The sequence below is a fragment of the Sphaerodactylus townsendi genome, linkage group LG03 (assembly GCF_021028975.2).
Source record: "Sphaerodactylus townsendi isolate TG3544 linkage group LG03, MPM_Stown_v2.3, whole genome shotgun sequence".
NCBI classification, from domain to species: domain Eukaryota; kingdom Metazoa; phylum Chordata; class Lepidosauria; order Squamata; family Sphaerodactylidae; genus Sphaerodactylus; species Sphaerodactylus townsendi.
Genome location: NC_059427.1, coordinates 15,729,999 through 15,746,756, shown reverse-complemented (window position 1 = coordinate 15,746,756; position 16,758 = coordinate 15,729,999). Strand labels below are relative to the sequence as shown.

At 60.7% G+C, this 16,758-nt stretch overlaps 1 protein-coding gene across 1 annotated transcript in view; it reads right to left on the bottom strand.

Moving 5' to 3' along the window:
* Window positions 1-16,758, bottom strand: part of ABCF1 (ATP binding cassette subfamily F member 1) — a 44,911-nt gene that overhangs the window by 15,861 nt on the left and 12,292 nt on the right. Inside the window, exons 9-15 of the mRNA XM_048487251.1 lie at window positions 14,970-15,068; window positions 13,653-13,727; window positions 11,348-11,470; window positions 9,963-10,058; window positions 8,142-8,264; window positions 6,933-7,033; window positions 6,607-6,692 (exon numbers count right to left, since the gene is read on the bottom strand). Coding sequence (XP_048343208.1) covers window positions 6,607-6,692; window positions 6,933-7,033; window positions 8,142-8,264; window positions 9,963-10,058; window positions 11,348-11,470; window positions 13,653-13,727; window positions 14,970-15,068 — 703 coding nt within the window. The remainder of the gene's footprint in view (window positions 1-6,606; window positions 6,693-6,932; window positions 7,034-8,141; window positions 8,265-9,962; window positions 10,059-11,347; window positions 11,471-13,652; window positions 13,728-14,969; window positions 15,069-16,758) is intronic.

The window sequence follows — 16,758 nt, the reverse complement described above, 5'->3', positions numbered from 1 at the left end:
TCGATCTTTCAAAGACAGGAAACCAACCCAGACAGGTTTCTGAGTGGGCTCCCAACAGACAGACATTTAGAAAAAAGCACGAAGAACAACAGCACACTAGGCTGACAAGAGCAGTAATTTCCATCACCTATAATCACAATCCTTCATTTAGGGGGTGGGGGGGGGGGGGGGTGGGGGGGGGGGGGGGTGGGGGGGGGGGGGGGTGGGGGGGGGGGGGGGTGGGGGGGGGGGGGGGTGGGGGGGGGGGGGGGTGGGGGGGGGGGGGGGTGGGGGGGGGGGGGGGTGGGGGGGGGGGGGGGTGGGGGGGGGGGGGGGTGGGGGGGGGGGGGGGTGGGGGGGGGGGGGGGTGGGGGGGGGGGGGGGTGGGGGGGGGGGGGGGTGGGGGGGGGGGGGGGTGGGGGGGGGGGGGGGTGGGGGGGGGGGGGGGTGGGGGGGGGGGGGGGTGGGGGGGGGGGGGGGTGGGGGGGGGGGGGGGTGGGGGGGGGGGGGGGTGGGGGGGGGGGGGGGTGGGGGGGGGGGGGGGTGGGGGGGGGGGGGGGTGGGGGGGGGGGGGGGTGGGGGGGGGGGGGGGTGGGGGGGGGGGGGGGTGGGGGGGGGGGGGGGTGGGGGGGGGGGGGGGTGGGGGGGGGGGGGGGTGGGGGGGGGGGGGGGTGGGGGGGGGGGGGGGTGGGGGGGGGGGGGGGTGGGGGGGGGGGGGGGTGGGGGGGGGGGGGGGTGGGGGGGGGGGGGGGTGGGGGGGGGGGGGGGTGGGGGGGGGGGGGGGTGGGGGGGGGGGGGGGTGGGGGGGGGGGGGGGTGGGGGGGGGGGGGGGTGGGGGGGGGGGGGGGTGGGGGGGGGGGGGGGTGGGGGGGGGGGGGGGTGGGGGGGGGGGGGGGTGGGGGGGGGGGGGGGTGGGGGGGGGGGGGGGTGGGGGGGGGGGGGGGTGGGGGGGGGGGGGGGTGGGGGGGGGGGGGGGTGGGGGGGGGGGGGGGTGGGGGGGGGGGGGGGTGGGGGGGGGGGGGGGTGGGGGGGGGGGGGGGTGGGGGGGGGGGGGGGTGGGGGGGGGGGGGGGTGGGGGGGGGGGGGGGTGGGGGGGGGGGGGGGTGGGGGGGGGGGGGGGTGGGGGGGGGGGGGGGTGGGGGGGGGGGGGGGTGGGGGGGGGGGGGGGTGGGGGGGGGGGGGGGTGGGGGGGGGGGGGGGTGGGGGGGGGGGGGGGTGGGGGGGGGGGGGGGTGGGGGGGGGGGGGGGTGGGGGGGGGGGGGGGTGGGGGGGGGGGGGGGTGGGGGGGGGGGGGGGTGGGGGGGGGGGGGGGTGGGGGGGGGGGGGGGTGGGGGGGGGGGGGGGTGGGGGGGGGGGGGGGTGGGGGGGGGGGGGGGTGGGGGGGGGGGGGGGTGGGGGGGGGGGGGGGTGGGGGGGGGGGGGGGTGGGGGGGGGGGGGGGTGGGGGGGGGGGGGGGTGGGGGGGGGGGGGGGTGGGGGGGGGGGGGGGTGGGGGGGGGGGGGGGTGGGGGGGGGGGGGGGTGGGGGGGGGGGGGGGTGGGGGGGGGGGGGGGTGGGGGGGGGGGGGGGTGGGGGGGGGGGGGGGTGGGGGGGGGGGGGGGTGGGGGGGGGGGGGGGTGGGGGGGGGGGGGGGTGGGGGGGGGGGGGGGTGGGGGGGGGGGGGGGTGGGGGGGGGGGGGGGTGGGGGGGGGGGGGGGTGGGGGGGGGGGGGGGTGGGGGGGGGGGGGGGTGGGGGGGGGGGGGGGTGGGGGGGGGGGGGGGTGGGGGGGGGGGGGGGTGGGGGGGGGGGGGGGTGGGGGGGGGGGGGGGTGGGGGGGGGGGGGGGTGGGGGGGGGGGGGGGTGGGGGGGGGGGGGGGTGGGGGGGGGGGGGGGTGGGGGGGGGGGGGGGTGGGGGGGGGGGGGGGTGGGGGGGGGGGGGGGTGGGGGGGGGGGGGGGTGGGGGGGGGGGGGGGTGGGGGGGGGGGGGGGTGGGGGGGGGGGGGGGTGGGGGGGGGGGGGGGTGGGGGGGGGGGGGGGTGGGGGGGGGGGGGGGTGGGGGGGGGGGGGGGTGGGGGGGGGGGGGGGTGGGGGGGGGGGGGGGTGGGGGGGGGGGGGGGTGGGGGGGGGGGGGGGTGGGGGGGGGGGGGGGTGGGGGGGGGGGGGGGTGGGGGGGGGGGGGGGTGGGGGGGGGGGGGGGTGGGGGGGGGGGGGGGTGGGGGGGGGGGGGGGTGGGGGGGGGGGGGGGTGGGGGGGGGGGGGGGTGGGGGGGGGGGGGGGTGGGGGGGGGGGGGGGTGGGGGGGGGGGGGGGTGGGGGGGGGGGGGGGTGGGGGGGGGGGGGGGTGGGGGGGGGGGGGGGTGGGGGGGGGGGGGGGTGGGGGGGGGGGGGGGTGGGGGGGGGGGGGGGTGGGGGGGGGGGGGGGTGGGGGGGGGGGGGGGTGGGGGGGGGGGGGGGTGGGGGGGGGGGGGGGTGGGGGGGGGGGGGGGTGGGGGGGGGGGGGGGTGGGGGGGGGGGGGGGTGGGGGGGGGGGGGGGTGGGGGGGGGGGGGGGTGGGGGGGGGGGGGGGTGGGGGGGGGGGGGGGTGGGGGGGGGGGGGGGTGGGGGGGGGGGGGGGTGGGGGGGGGGGGGGGTGGGGGGGGGGGGGGGTGGGGGGGGGGGGGGGTGGGGGGGGGGGGGGGTGGGGGGGGGGGGGGGTGGGGGGGGGGGGGGGTGGGGGGGGGGGGGGGTGGGGGGGGGGGGGGGTGGGGGGGGGGGGGGGTGGGGGGGGGGGGGGGTGGGGGGGGGGGGGGGTGGGGGGGGGGGGGGGTGGGGGGGGGGGGGGGTGGGGGGGGGGGGGGGTGGGGGGGGGGGGGGGTGGGGGGGGGGGGGGGTGGGGGGGGGGGGGGGTGGGGGGGGGGGGGGGTGGGGGGGGGGGGGGGTGGGGGGGGGGGGGGGTGGGGGGGGGGGGGGGTGGGGGGGGGGGGGGGTGGGGGGGGGGGGGGGTGGGGGGGGGGGGGGGTGGGGGGGGGGGGGGGTGGGGGGGGGGGGGGGTGGGGGGGGGGGGGGGTGGGGGGGGGGGGGGGTGGGGGGGGGGGGGGGTGGGGGGGGGGGGGGGTGGGGGGGGGGGGGGGTGGGGGGGGGGGGGGGTGGGGGGGGGGGGGGGTGGGGGGGGGGGGGGGTGGGGGGGGGGGGGGGTGGGGGGGGGGGGGGGTGGGGGGGGGGGGGGGTGGGGGGGGGGGGGGGTGGGGGGGGGGGGGGGTGGGGGGGGGGGGGGGTGGGGGGGGGGGGGGGTGGGGGGGGGGGGGGGTGGGGGGGGGGGGGGGTGGGGGGGGGGGGGGGTGGGGGGGGGGGGGGGTGGGGGGGGGGGGGGGTGGGGGGGGGGGGGGGTGGGGGGGGGGGGGGGTGGGGGGGGGGGGGGGTGGGGGGGGGGGGGGGTGGGGGGGGGGGGGGGTGGGGGGGGGGGGGGGTGGGGGGGGGGGGGGGTGGGGGGGGGGGGGGGTGGGGGGGGGGGGGGGTGGGGGGGGGGGGGGGTGGGGGGGGGGGGGGGTGGGGGGGGGGGGGGGTGGGGGGGGGGGGGGGTGGGGGGGGGGGGGGGTGGGGGGGGGGGGGGGTGGGGGGGGGGGGGGGTGGGGGGGGGGGGGGGTGGGGGGGGGGGGGGGTGGGGGGGGGGGGGGGTGGGGGGGGGGGGGGGTGGGGGGGGGGGGGGGTGGGGGGGGGGGGGGGTGGGGGGGGGGGGGGGTGGGGGGGGGGGGGGGTGGGGGGGGGGGGGGGTGGGGGGGGGGGGGGGTGGGGGGGGGGGGGGGTGGGGGGGGGGGGGGGTGGGGGGGGGGGGGGGTGGGGGGGGGGGGGGGTGGGGGGGGGGGGGGGTGGGGGGGGGGGGGGGTGGGGGGGGGGGGGGGTGGGGGGGGGGGGGGGTGGGGGGGGGGGGGGGTGGGGGGGGGGGGGGGTGGGGGGGGGGGGGGGTGGGGGGGGGGGGGGGTGGGGGGGGGGGGGGGTGGGGGGGGGGGGGGGTGGGGGGGGGGGGGGGTGGGGGGGGGGGGGGGTGGGGGGGGGGGGGGGTGGGGGGGGGGGGGGGTGGGGGGGGGGGGGGGTGGGGGGGGGGGGGGGTGGGGGGGGGGGGGGGTGGGGGGGGGGGGGGGTGGGGGGGGGGGGGGGTGGGGGGGGGGGGGGGTGGGGGGGGGGGGGGGTGGGGGGGGGGGGGGGTGGGGGGGGGGGGGGGTGGGGGGGGGGGGGGGTGGGGGGGGGGGGGGGTGGGGGGGGGGGGGGGTGGGGGGGGGGGGGGGTGGGGGGGGGGGGGGGTGGGGGGGGGGGGGGGTGGGGGGGGGGGGGGGTGGGGGGGGGGGGGGGTGGGGGGGGGGGGGGGTGGGGGGGGGGGGGGGTGGGGGGGGGGGGGGGTGGGGGGGGGGGGGGGTGGGGGGGGGGGGGGGTGGGGGGGGGGGGGGGTGGGGGGGGGGGGGGGTGGGGGGGGGGGGGGGTGGGGGGGGGGGGGGGTGGGGGGGGGGGGGGGTGGGGGGGGGGGGGGGTGGGGGGGGGGGGGGGTGGGGGGGGGGGGGGGTGGGGGGGGGGGGGGGTGGGGGGGGGGGGGGGTGGGGGGGGGGGGGGGTGGGGGGGGGGGGGGGTGGGGGGGGGGGGGGGTGGGGGGGGGGGGGGGTGGGGGGGGGGGGGGGTGGGGGGGGGGGGGGGTGGGGGGGGGGGGGGGTGGGGGGGGGGGGGGGTGGGGGGGGGGGGGGGTGGGGGGGGGGGGGGGTGGGGGGGGGGGGGGGTGGGGGGGGGGGGGGGTGGGGGGGGGGGGGGGTGGGGGGGGGGGGGGGTGGGGGGGGGGGGGGGTGGGGGGGGGGGGGGGTGGGGGGGGGGGGGGGTGGGGGGGGGGGGGGGTGGGGGGGGGGGGGGGTGGGGGGGGGGGGGGGTGGGGGGGGGGGGGGGTGGGGGGGGGGGGGGGTGGGGGGGGGGGGGGGGGGGGGGGGGGGGGGGGGGGGGGGGGGGGCCCGGGTGGCGGGGGGGGTGAGTGCGGCGGGGGGGGGGGGGGGGGGGGGGGGGGGGGGGGGGGGGGGGGTTGGGGGGGGGGGGGGGGGGGGGGGGGGGAGGGGGGGGGGGGGGGGGGGGGGGGGAGGGGGGGTGGGGGGGGGGGGCTGGGTGGGGGGGGGGGGGGGGTGTGGGGGGTGGGGGGGGGTGGGGGGGAGGGTGGGCGGGGGGGGGGGGTGGGGGGGGGGGGGGGTGTGGCCCCATTGGCGCTACGCCACAGTTTGAATCCCACCACCATGGGAACCTGTTACTAATTTTTTTGGATCCCACCACTGCCTCTAACCATGGGAGGGAACTGCATGGACATTCTCTACCATTGAGCAACACAGAGCTGCCTGCAAGAGCTCAGTGAGAGCTCCCCCTACTGGCAGATCTGCGAAACACCAGTATGGTGTCTGCAAAGCCTCGCAAAGGAGGTTGGGCTGGCATCTTCAGAGGCATGTCACGGTTACCATGACATGCCTCTGAAGATGCCAGCTACCAATGTAGGCAAAACGGTAGGAGCAAAAACCACCAGGCCACGACCACGGAGCCTGGAAACCCACAACAGCCAGCAAAAACATATTTTTTCCCACATCTGAAGCTGCTATTAAGACAGTATGTTTTCTACAGTGGGGAAGAGATGGCTCACTGGTCGAACGTCTGCCTGGCATGAAGAAGGTCCCAGGTTCAATTCTCAGCATATCCAGTTATAAGAACCAGGCAGTAGGTGATGTGCAAGAACCTGAGACCGGTTGCCAGTCTGAGCAGACAATACTGACCTTGACGGACAAATGGTCGGATTCAATGTAAGGCGGCTTTATGCATTCGTATGAATACCCGGGGCTGCTGAAATTATTCCTGCTTCTAACTCCTCCCCCAAATTCCTGCCCAGATGGAATTCTGGGAGCTTCACCTTCAAGCTCACTTTGGAAACCAGCAAAATTCCGGATCGTCTTCAAGGTGTTGGGGTTAACCTTTAAGGCCCTTAGCGGCTTGGGGCCTTCATACCTGCGATACCGTCTAACCCCATATGTCCCGAATAGGCCTCTGCGTTCGGCGGAGGCCAATTTGCTGGTAGTCCCCTGCCCCTCGTCGATGCGGCTGGCCTCTACCTGCGTCAGGGCCTTTACAGCCCTGGCCCCGTCCTGGTGGAATGCTTTACCATCTGCTGTCCGGGCCCTGCGGGACCTTGACGAGTTCCGCAGGGCCTGTAAGACTGAGTTATTCCACCGGGCCTTTGGGGATGCCAGCCACAGACTGCCTGCCCCCCGTGGAGCCCCCACGACAGTTTTGCCATCTTCAGCATTGCCTGATTGCTGATCCCACCTATTTTTGGGCAATGCTGGCCCTCCTGGCCTTTGGGTTGGGCGCCATCTGTGCATGCATCTGGGCATGTATTTTATTTGTAAAATTTTTTGAAATTGCTGCTATAGTGTATTTTAATGAATTTTAATGTTTTATTGCTATATTGTATTTCTGAGATTTTATTTGTTTTATGTCTCATTGTACACCACCCAGAGCCCTTCGGGGGTTGGGCGGTCTATCAAGCCCAATATATATAAATAAGTAAGTAAGTAAGTAAGTAAGTAAGTAAGTAAGTAAGTAAGTAAATAAATAAATAAATAAATAAAAACAACACACAAACTCGTGCACCCGCCCCCTGTACCTTGTTCACACAGCAGCACATCAATGTTAGGAGGGATGCTCAGAGCCCTGTTCGCAATGTGTTTCAGCAAGGTGGTTTTCCCTTTCCTGAAAGGGAAGAGACAATTAATGTGACTGTGCAAAAGGAAGGCACCCAAGTAACCCACTCTGCCACCCCTGTATCACAACAAACGTGTTAATACAGACAATACGGGGTTAACAGAATGAATGACAGCCAGGCCTGTCCCACTGACCCCCATTACAAGGCTCTCTGCAACGGAGCTCCTTCTCAAGCCGGGTCCTGCACCAGATACAGTAAGCAAACAACCCCCCTCCCCTAGTACTTACCCATTAGGCCCCACGAGGCCATATCGGCGGCCAGCCACAATGTACAGATCGGCATTAACAAATAACTCTTTGCCATGAGCCGAGATGCTAAATTTCTCCAACTGTAATGGAAGAGCACGGAGATGATTATTAGGGGTTGGATGATATGACCTAACTGTACCCGTTACTTTACTTTAAAATGCTTTAGAACTAGTCAAAGATAATTCTGTAGTGCAAAAGGCACGTGGGTTGCATGTTCATAACAGCATTACGCGCCGTATGATTTAACTGGAACTAAGCAGCGATTAGCTTCCAGTCTTCCAGGGAACATTCAGTATACAAAACAGGGTATTGACAAATTCAGTCTTTCCCCCTTAGGAACTTTTAAAATATCCACTCTGCATGATGTGGTGGTTTAAGAATGGTGGACATTAATCTGGAAAATCAACTGGAAAGCTACAGGTTTGGAAACAACCCAAAGATATAACTAAACATCTCACGGAATGAAAAATTCACATCAAGTCTGAACGCTGGACTCGCTGCCTTCATAAACTACATGGTGAATAGAACTGGCGGCGGACACTTTGACTCCATTCCTACATTCCTCGGCGGTGTGGTGAGCTTATCTTTGCCTCACCACACATAGACTTGATGTGAATTTTTCATTCAATGAGACGTTTAGTTATATCTGGCTGATACAGATGAATGTCCTTGACTTACCTGTATATTTGTATAAGATTATAGTTGTGATTTAGAATATAGTTATCATGAATTTAATTGCACTATCCCTTGCATTGGGCTATCTTTTTTGGGTTGTTGCCAAACCTGTAGCTTTCCAGTTGATTATATTTATGCCCGGTTGATTTTTTTGCTATCATTAATCTGGAAAACCAGGTTTGACTCCCCACTCCTCACACATCAGGAGGATGCAATCAGTATTGAGCTATGCCCTCTGTCCAGGGATCCTCTTGCATTACAAACCCAATGTCATAAAGTGCAACAGGAAGGAAGGAAGGAAGGAAGGAAGGAAGGAAGGAAGGAAGGAAGGAAGGAAGGAAGGAAGGAAGGAAGGAAGGAAGGAAGGAAGGAAGGAAGGAAGGAAGGAAGGAAGGAAGGAAGGAAGGAAGGAAGGAAGGAAGGAAGGAAGGAAGGAAGGAATAATTCAAATGACTTCATAATGAGAGAAAAAGACAGGGGCAGGGGAGGCAGGATGTAAAGTGATGGCAGTACCTTGATATCTGAGGCGTTTTCCAGCATGGCCTGTCGGGAGGACATTTCTGCTTGTGACACCGAGAAATCATTCTCTGCCGCATTGGCTGCTTTCAGAGTCGCCACCTGCCGTTCAAACTCCAGCTGACAGAGAAAGGAGTGTCCCAGTCATGAAACACCAGCAAAGAAGACCTCACTGCCTCTTCTTCATCAGTCTGCTACCAGCTACCTCTGTACAACCTGACAACTGTTTTTTCCCACACATCATTCCACTAGAACCCTTTCACCATAATCAGATTTTATGATTCTACAGGGAACACCTTTTACCGGAGAATGTTCTTGACTGGCTGGCATGGCTTCTCTCTTAATGTTTCCTCCCTTTCAATTTGGGAGAGTCTTTTGTTCACTTTTTGCTCCTCAGACCTTCTACACAATTTTTAAAAGTCTGAATAGGGCCTTTACTTGTGGTTCACATTATTTCCCTCACCATGTTACTCAGTCAAGAAATCGCCCTTTTAAAATATGTTTCAAACTGTGACTGGTCTCTCTCTCTCCCCCCTTGCCCATCTCCCTTTCTCTCACTCTTGCTCTTTCTCTCTCACACACACTTCCAGCTGCTCAATACACCTTCCATTTTGATCAGGTCTATTTAACTGTAACACAAACAAGCAAACAAAATGGAATGATTCAAAACTCAAATATAAAAACTGTTACTGCATTAAAAACCGCAGCACGGTTTCATCTACAAATAGCTCAGAATTGCAACCTATAAATTATAAATATTAACATGCCTAAGAGGAAGAAGAAGAGTTTGGATTTATATCACCCCTTTCCCTCCTGCAGGAGACTCAAAGGGGCTTACAACCTCCTTGCCCTTCCCCCCTCACAACAAACACCCTGTGAGGTAGGTGGGGCTGAGAGAGCTCCGAGAAGCTGTGACTAGCCCAAGGTCACCCAGCTGGCGTGGGTGGGAGTGTACAGGCTAATCTGAATTCCCCAGATAAGCCTCCACAGCTCAGACAGCAGAGCTGGGAATCAAACCCGGTTCCTCCTGATTAGATACACGAGATCTTAACCTCCTACGCCACTGCTGCTAAGTGACTAAATTGGGAGATCCAGAGTGGTGTAGTAGTGAAGAGCTGTGGACTCTAATCTGAAGAATAGGGCTGGTTTTCTCATTCCCCAACATGCAGCCTGCGGGGTGACCTTGGGCCAGTCACAGTTCTCTCAGAATTCTCTCAGCCCATGCAGAGACAGGCAATGGCAAACCACCTCTAAACGTCTCTTGCCTTGAAAACTCTATGTCAGCTGTCACTTGATGGTATTTTCCACAAGTGAATAGGTCACATCAAAATAGTTTGAAAAACTGGCTTCTGCCCCCCAACCCGCCGGAGAGTATTTTAGTTGCCTAGCAGCAATTCTAAGACTGGCCCAACAAACAGGGCATGATTTCTCAACTGAGAATTTAGCCTTCTGCTCTGAGGCTTGCTGCTGAACAAATGTATTTGTTTGTGCGGTGGTGGTGCCAGTACTAACCAGTGTTAAGGGAAAGGACAAGCTACACATGCCTAGAGGCACTCTCATCCTGGTGTTCATATCCTGCAGGGCTTAACACTGAGGTAGCTGTATGTGGACTCCTCAAGTTCTCTTTCTGACAGACTTTAATTGAACAAGTTCCTCAGGAGGCCTTAAACATCAAAGGGAGCCATGCAAAGGATTGTGGGAACACACAATATAGCCATTCCTGAGCAAAAGAAGATAAAGCCTGGAGAACAGTTGGCAAAGCTCAGTTTGCCCTACGAGGCTCCATCCAAACCCTCCTTCCTCCAGGATAAAGCTAACCTGCTTCTTGAGTTTCTTCTTTTCCTTTTTGCTGAGGTGCGCAAAGGGATCGTCTTCTTTCTTCTCCTCTTCTTCCTCATCCTCCTCTTCTGAATGCTACAGTATTTACAGCAAATGTGTGTTAGCAAGTGGGGTCAGGCAGGAAACTCAAAAGCACTTACTGCTTGGAAATTTTTGCCTCAGGGCAGGTAACTTCGCAGCAAGCCTCTTGCCCATTCTCCTATTTTTATGCAGCAGAAGGTCCACAGGGTTCAACTCTGTGGGGAATGCCTGTCAGGAGGGCTGAAAGTTGCCCTCACATGACTTGCTCTAGCTCAGGGGTCTGCAACCTGCGACTCTCCAGATGTTCATGGACTACAATTCCCATCAGCCAATTGGCCATGGTGGCAGGAGCTGATGGGAATTGTAGTCCACAAACATCTGGAGAGCCGCAGGTTGCAGACCCCTGCTCTAGCTCATCGAATAATACGGTTGCCAGAATAATTATTCTGAGTAGGGGGAAGGCACCAGTTTACCTCCCCATTGCCCAACTAGTCCACACTATGTCCTACACACACTAGGTTGCAGGAGGCAGATGGGAGTTTTATGGCACAGAGGTATTTGGGTCATGATGTACCAAAAGTTGGAACATGTTTGAAGCAGTGGCGTGCAGAAACAAGCTTTGCAGTCCCCACTTATGCAGCATTATGCAGTTATGCAGCAAAAAAAGCCCAAAATATTCTGAGAGACCCGTCTCACCCAGCACACTCTCTTTTTGAACTGTTGCCATCCGGCAGACGATACAGGTCTATCAAAACTAGGACAAAGAGGCTTAGAGACAGCTTCTACTCTAGAGCTGTGGCTATGCTAAACTCAGCGGCTTCGTGTTGATGTGTTTGGGGCTGTGTAGGGATAGGTGGAGGAAGGGGAAAGTGAGGATGGGGTATGAGTCTGAAATTGTGCGCATCGAGGAATGCTGCTGTAAATTTCGTTGTGCGTGCACAATGACAATAAAATGCTTATGCTTATTTTGTAGGAACCAACACATGTGTGCATACATTCGCTTGGAAGTGTGCCTCATTAAGGTGGACAGAAGACAAGAGCAGAGAAGGAGCTCACAGTGCAGAATTGTATGCACATTGAGTGTCATTCCTAAACTGCACTGCATGCAGTCAAATGCTGTATGAACAGGGACAAATTAAACAACTGGTGTTGGATTCAAACTAGGGCTCATTCCGCACATGCAGAATAATGCACTTTCAAACTGCTTTCAGTGCTCTTTGAAGCTGTGCGGAATAGCAAAACCCACTTGCAAACAGTTGTGAAAGTGGTTTGAAAGCGCATTATTTTGCGTGTGAGGAAGGGGCCTAAGCCAGGTCTCTAGACACAAGGCGAGGATTTCTTACTGCCTTGCTGCTCTGTTTAGACTTCTCTTTGCCCTCTGCAGACCCCTCTTCCTCATCTTCATATCCACAACTGTCATCCTCTTCTTCATTCATCTCCTCTGCTTCCAGAGCAGCGAACACATTCTGTGGAACCAAGAAAACCAGGAAAAGAGTTAAAAAGTGATTACCTCAGCCCAGACTCATCAAGCCTAAGCTGTGATGCATAAGAACATAAGAACATAAGAACTAGCCTGCTGGATCAGACCAGAGTCCATCTAGTCCAGCACTCTGCTACTCGCAGTGGCCCACCAGGTGCCTTTGGGAGCTCACAGGTAGGAGGTGAAAGCGATGGCCTTCTGCTGCTGCTGCTCCTGAGCACCTGGTCTGCTAAGGCATTTGCAATCTCAGATCAAGGAGGATCAAGATTGGTAGCCATAGATCGACTTCTCCTCCATAAATCTGTCCAAGCCCTTTTTAAAGCTATCCAGGTTAGTGGCCATCACCACCTCCTGTGGCAACATATTCCAAACACCAATCACACGTTGTGTGAAGAAGTGTTTCTTTTTATTAGTCCTAATTCTTCCCCCCAGCATTTTCAATGAATGCCCCCTGCAAACTTGGCCACCACACTACCCACCCCTACTTCCAGAATTCCCTTCTCCTGGAGGGTCCCTGAATGCAGAATTCCCTTCTCCTGGAGGGTCCCTGAAGTCTTAGGCATCTTTCATTCTTAAGTAGAAAACTCAAGAAGCAGGGCTGGGAAATTTAAAGAAAAACCCTGTGATTGGGGGGAAACTTAGAATATGACATTAAACACGAGGATTACAAAGGCAAAACAGCAAAAGGACAATGTGAACTGCCATTTGCGAAGCTCCCTAGGTTCACGATTGTCTGTCTCTCAATGTGCTGTAAACCCAAGCGTCCTTTTACTGGTGTGGTCTGGAATCACTGACTGCTTGTGTACGAGGCTGGAGATGTCCCAGTTTGTTGATCAAACGCAGGGGCAAATCGGGTGTTTGGACTGATCGACTAGTCTTTACTTTTTTTTTTTTTAGAGTTAGTATTGGTTTATGGATTATTATTTAGTTTTTTTAATCTAAAGATCTAAACCAGTAATGGCGAACCTTTTCGAGACCGAGTGCCCAAACTGCAACCCAAAACCCACTTATTTATGGCAAAGTGCCAACATGGCAATTTAACCTGAATACTGAGGTTTTAGTATAGAAAAAACGGTTGGCTCCAAGGCGCGCGTTACTCAGGAGTAAGCTTGGTGGTAGTCGGTGGCTTTGCTTTGAAGCAACCAAGCTCACTCCCAGGTAAAGGATTACGCCTAGTTCTTCCCATGAAAATCAGTGGGGTTTAACAGAACTTAACAGGGTTTACTTACACTGCTTCCCCAAAACTAGGTCTTAGGTTTGATGCTAATAATCTCCCTGAAATGATTATACTATTATCACATGATGAACTCGGTGCATGCGGGCCCACAGAGAGGGCTCTGAGTGCCACCTCTGGCACCCGTGCCAAAGGTTCGCCACCACTGATCTAAACCTTTTAATGAAGGTTTTAATGTTGGACGCTGACAATTTTGTATGGAACGCTGTATTTTAATAGGCTTTAGTATTTTATGGTTTATGGAGCCCAGATTATGTATTTATAATTTGCATTTTGTTTCATGCTCCATCTGTTTGTTGTTGTATTCTGTTGTTCACCGCCCAAAACCCTTCGGGGGAGGGGCGGCATAGACTCTCTGGCCAGTTATGCATAAGGTGTTTGCTGCATGGTGAAAGCGAATGTCCGTAGCAGCAACATTTCTTGTACGGCCGTATTTCCTTAAATTAATTGGGGGAGGATTAAACCAGACTGGCTGGCTGGCTGTGAGCGTAGGGAAGCAGTCTGGGGCAAACCTGTGCCCGCTGGCAAATCTGTCCCACCCTGGCAGCGAAGCAAATTAAAATCGTGCTTTAGGTGGACTTGCTCGCCACGGAGAGAGTGGAAAGTGAAAGCGGGGCTAGAGGAAATACGGCCGTACAAGAAATGTTGCTGCTACGGACATTCGCTTTCGCCATGCAGCAAACACCTTATGCATAACTGGCCAGAGAGACAACCCTTCTGGTCACTTGCTTAACATTTCCCTATCTGAAGGCCCCACAGGATAACAGAAAAGGCAGCACAGGCTCCACCCCCCAGATACGGCTAACGCAAGTGGCAGTGAGAAACTCAGCAGCAGATGGCAGATCCTCCCTATGCTCCGCACAGGCTCTGAGGCCAACGGAACTGCACCCGCCCCGCTGGGCTACATTGTGGCCTCATCTTCAGGTCCTCTTACCTTGGAAGGCAGATTCTTTTTCCCTTTGGCCTTCTTCCCAGCTTCATCAGGTTGAACAGTCTCTTTTTTCACCGCCTGGAAGAACAGAAAGGTGTAAACAGGGCGGAAATGGCACAAAGGTTGCCTCTACGTTGCCATCTCCGTCTTCCCTGCCTATCAATATTTTTCTAGCGCTTGCCGATCATGATTCTCTTGGGACTCAACTCCTCCCCTCAATGATGCGCAGTTGTGTGCTGCATGGAGGCAAGTTAGGAAACACAATTGTGAGGTGACTAGACCATTATTTCCTTGAGATTCTCTCTCTGGGAGACCTGTTCTACTGATATGAATGTCAAGGAGAGGGGGCTGAGAGCATACGGGGCAAAGGACGGCTTGCAAAGTAAAATGCAGAGGACGGCTCGTTGTTGAGAGAGGGCCTATCCAACCGAACAGGGAGAAAGAAGAACGTATCACTCTATTTGGCAGCCAACCTTGCAATCTTTGCAAAGATCAGGATAAAGGCTAAGCGGGACCCCTTCATCCAGAAGAAGCAGCTTTTCAAATGCAGGAATCTTTGCAACAAGGGAGCATTCAAGCAGGGGGAACTCTGAGAACTAGGAGCAGCAGTGGCGTAGGAGGTTAAGAGATTGTGTATCTAATCTGGAGGAACCAGGTTTGATTCCCAGCTCTGCTGCCTGAGCTATGAAGGCTTATCTGGGGAATTCAGATTAGCCTGTACACTCCCACACATGCCAGCTGGGTGACCTTGGGCTAGTCACAGCTTCTCGGAGCTCTCTCAGCCCCACCTACCTCACAGGGTGTTTGTTGTGAGGGGGGAAGGGCAAGGAGATTGTAAGCCCCTTTGAGTCTCCTGCAGGAGAGAAAGGGGGGATATAAATCCAAACTCTTCTTCTTCTTCTGAGATCTTCTCAGAACTTATGATTTATAGAGCATAACTCTGTCAAGGAAGAAGCAAACATTTCCCTTAAATTGGTTCATGGGGGCGGGGGCGGGGTGTCTACTGACTCATGGTATTCAGACAGAGCTTGGTGACAGAGACCAACCCTGCAGAGACCAAGTGTATATAAGCAACTGCTACCCATGGGAACTGAGGAACAGCAGGTGATGGCTCAAAAAATGCTGATCAGCTGCTCTGGTCAGCAACCTGATGCTCAGGTAAAATACAAACGGGGCTTTCAGGGAAACAAAGGGAAGACCCAAATTCTATCACAAGTGTCCTAGGTGAAGTAGCCATTTTGCCCACCTGGTACAAACCCCAGGGAGTCTTTTGCCTGTTTATCCACCCACCACCTTTCCTAGAGGCCTCACCATATCTACCTTTGCTTTGCCCTTGGGCTTCTTGGCTTCTGCACTCTCTTCCTCTTCTTCCTCCTCCTCATCACTTTGAGCCAATATGGCAAAGGCGGAGCCTCCCCCCTGAGATGGCAGAGAAAGAAACAAACATGAGGTGTGCAGAAAGACACAGCGTCAAACAGCAACATCCCACCCTGGAAACAAATCAATAAGGGATGGGGAAAAGGAAGAGGCATCTCTTGTCCAAGAGCCTGAGCAGAGCAGAAATGACATCTGGACAATCTGAAGTTTTCCAGAATTTGTATCTCAAGTTTTCAGTCAAATGTTCCCCTTTGTTTTCATCCCTTCTGCCCCCCCTACGAAGGGGATCTCTCCTCATAACTGTCTAGGTGTCAACAAGTGGATCCTTTGAATTGCAAATGGAAGAATCTCATGGAGCAGAGCTCCCCCCCCCCCCCCCGCTCCAGACACAGGAAGACAGGGCAGAGACCGCAGCAAGGTGGAAAACCTGGCAGAATTCCACAACTGCACACCCTCCCCTCACAGTTAATGCAGAAAGGGAGTGATTTCTACACACTTCTGCTCAAGCAGCAGACCCTCCAGTGGTCTGGAGGGTGGGGGTTGTGCACAGACCTCTCTTGTCTATGCAGCCAACTTCCCAATGGTCAAGGCTCCTGACTCCTGATAAATATTGATTTAAATAATGACTTAATGTTCATGGGTGTAATGGAAGACAGAAGGGTGGACAAACAATATGGTTATATGTGTAGGGGTGAGCCAGCGAACACAGCAGAGCTTCAGACAGAGCACAGGCATGCCTGTGCCATCTGTTGCCTTCTGGGCGCACAAGACCCCCATGACTCACGGGTCACAAGATGTCCTGGACAAAGGGACAAAAGGTGCATACCCCCAGGTTTGGATTAAGCCCAGACAGGAACGTTTCCTCCCGCACTTACGCAGCCCCTATGATTCATGTATTGTGCAAATTCTCCCGCTCTCCCGCCTTTCCAAAAACCCTAATAAAAGGTGCCAGGGACCGCCAGCTCGGCAGAGTAGCCAGATCCACGGATCACGCTATATCGCCACTGGCTTCTCTCCACCGGATGATATTGCTGCGTCTCGCCTATTCCTTGCATCACCCGTAACGACTTCAATATGTATAAAATAATGATCAAAGCAGCCCATGCAGCAATAGCCTTGGGCTGGAAAGAAAAGAAAAAAAATGGACACTTCAGAGATGGTTAGAATATATCTGGGAACAAGTGACCCTCGATATTTTCGATACGCTAACCAAAAATAAGACGTGGCAAGATAAACAGAATGAAAATTTTGAAGATATGGATAATATACGTGGACTGGATGAAAGAAGCTCGAGTCGACAAGGAAATATGGGAGAAGAGGCTGCAGAGAACGAACTTACTGCTGTTGGTGTGACAAAACTATGAAGAAGAAGCAATGGGGGGGGAGGGAGAAAAGGGGGGGAAAAGTATTGTTTGAAAATGTAGGAAGAAGGAAATTACTATAAACTGTAAAATTCAAATGATACAATAATTTTTTTTTAAAAAAGGCTCCTGACTCCTGTTAACAAATCTGCCCATTCACTTGTTTCCTCTGCATCTTTAATTCCTCCTGAAATGTTCCGACTCTGTTGAAAAACCCCACTCCTGGCATTATGAGTGATCTTAAGGAAATTATAGACGCTAGCAAGAAAGCTGAATTGCATGCCTTTGGTACTTATTTCTTTTATTTTTATATCTCTCTTTCTCCTCAGCTGGGACTCACAAGCAGTTTTTTTCGGAGCTCAAAAAAATCA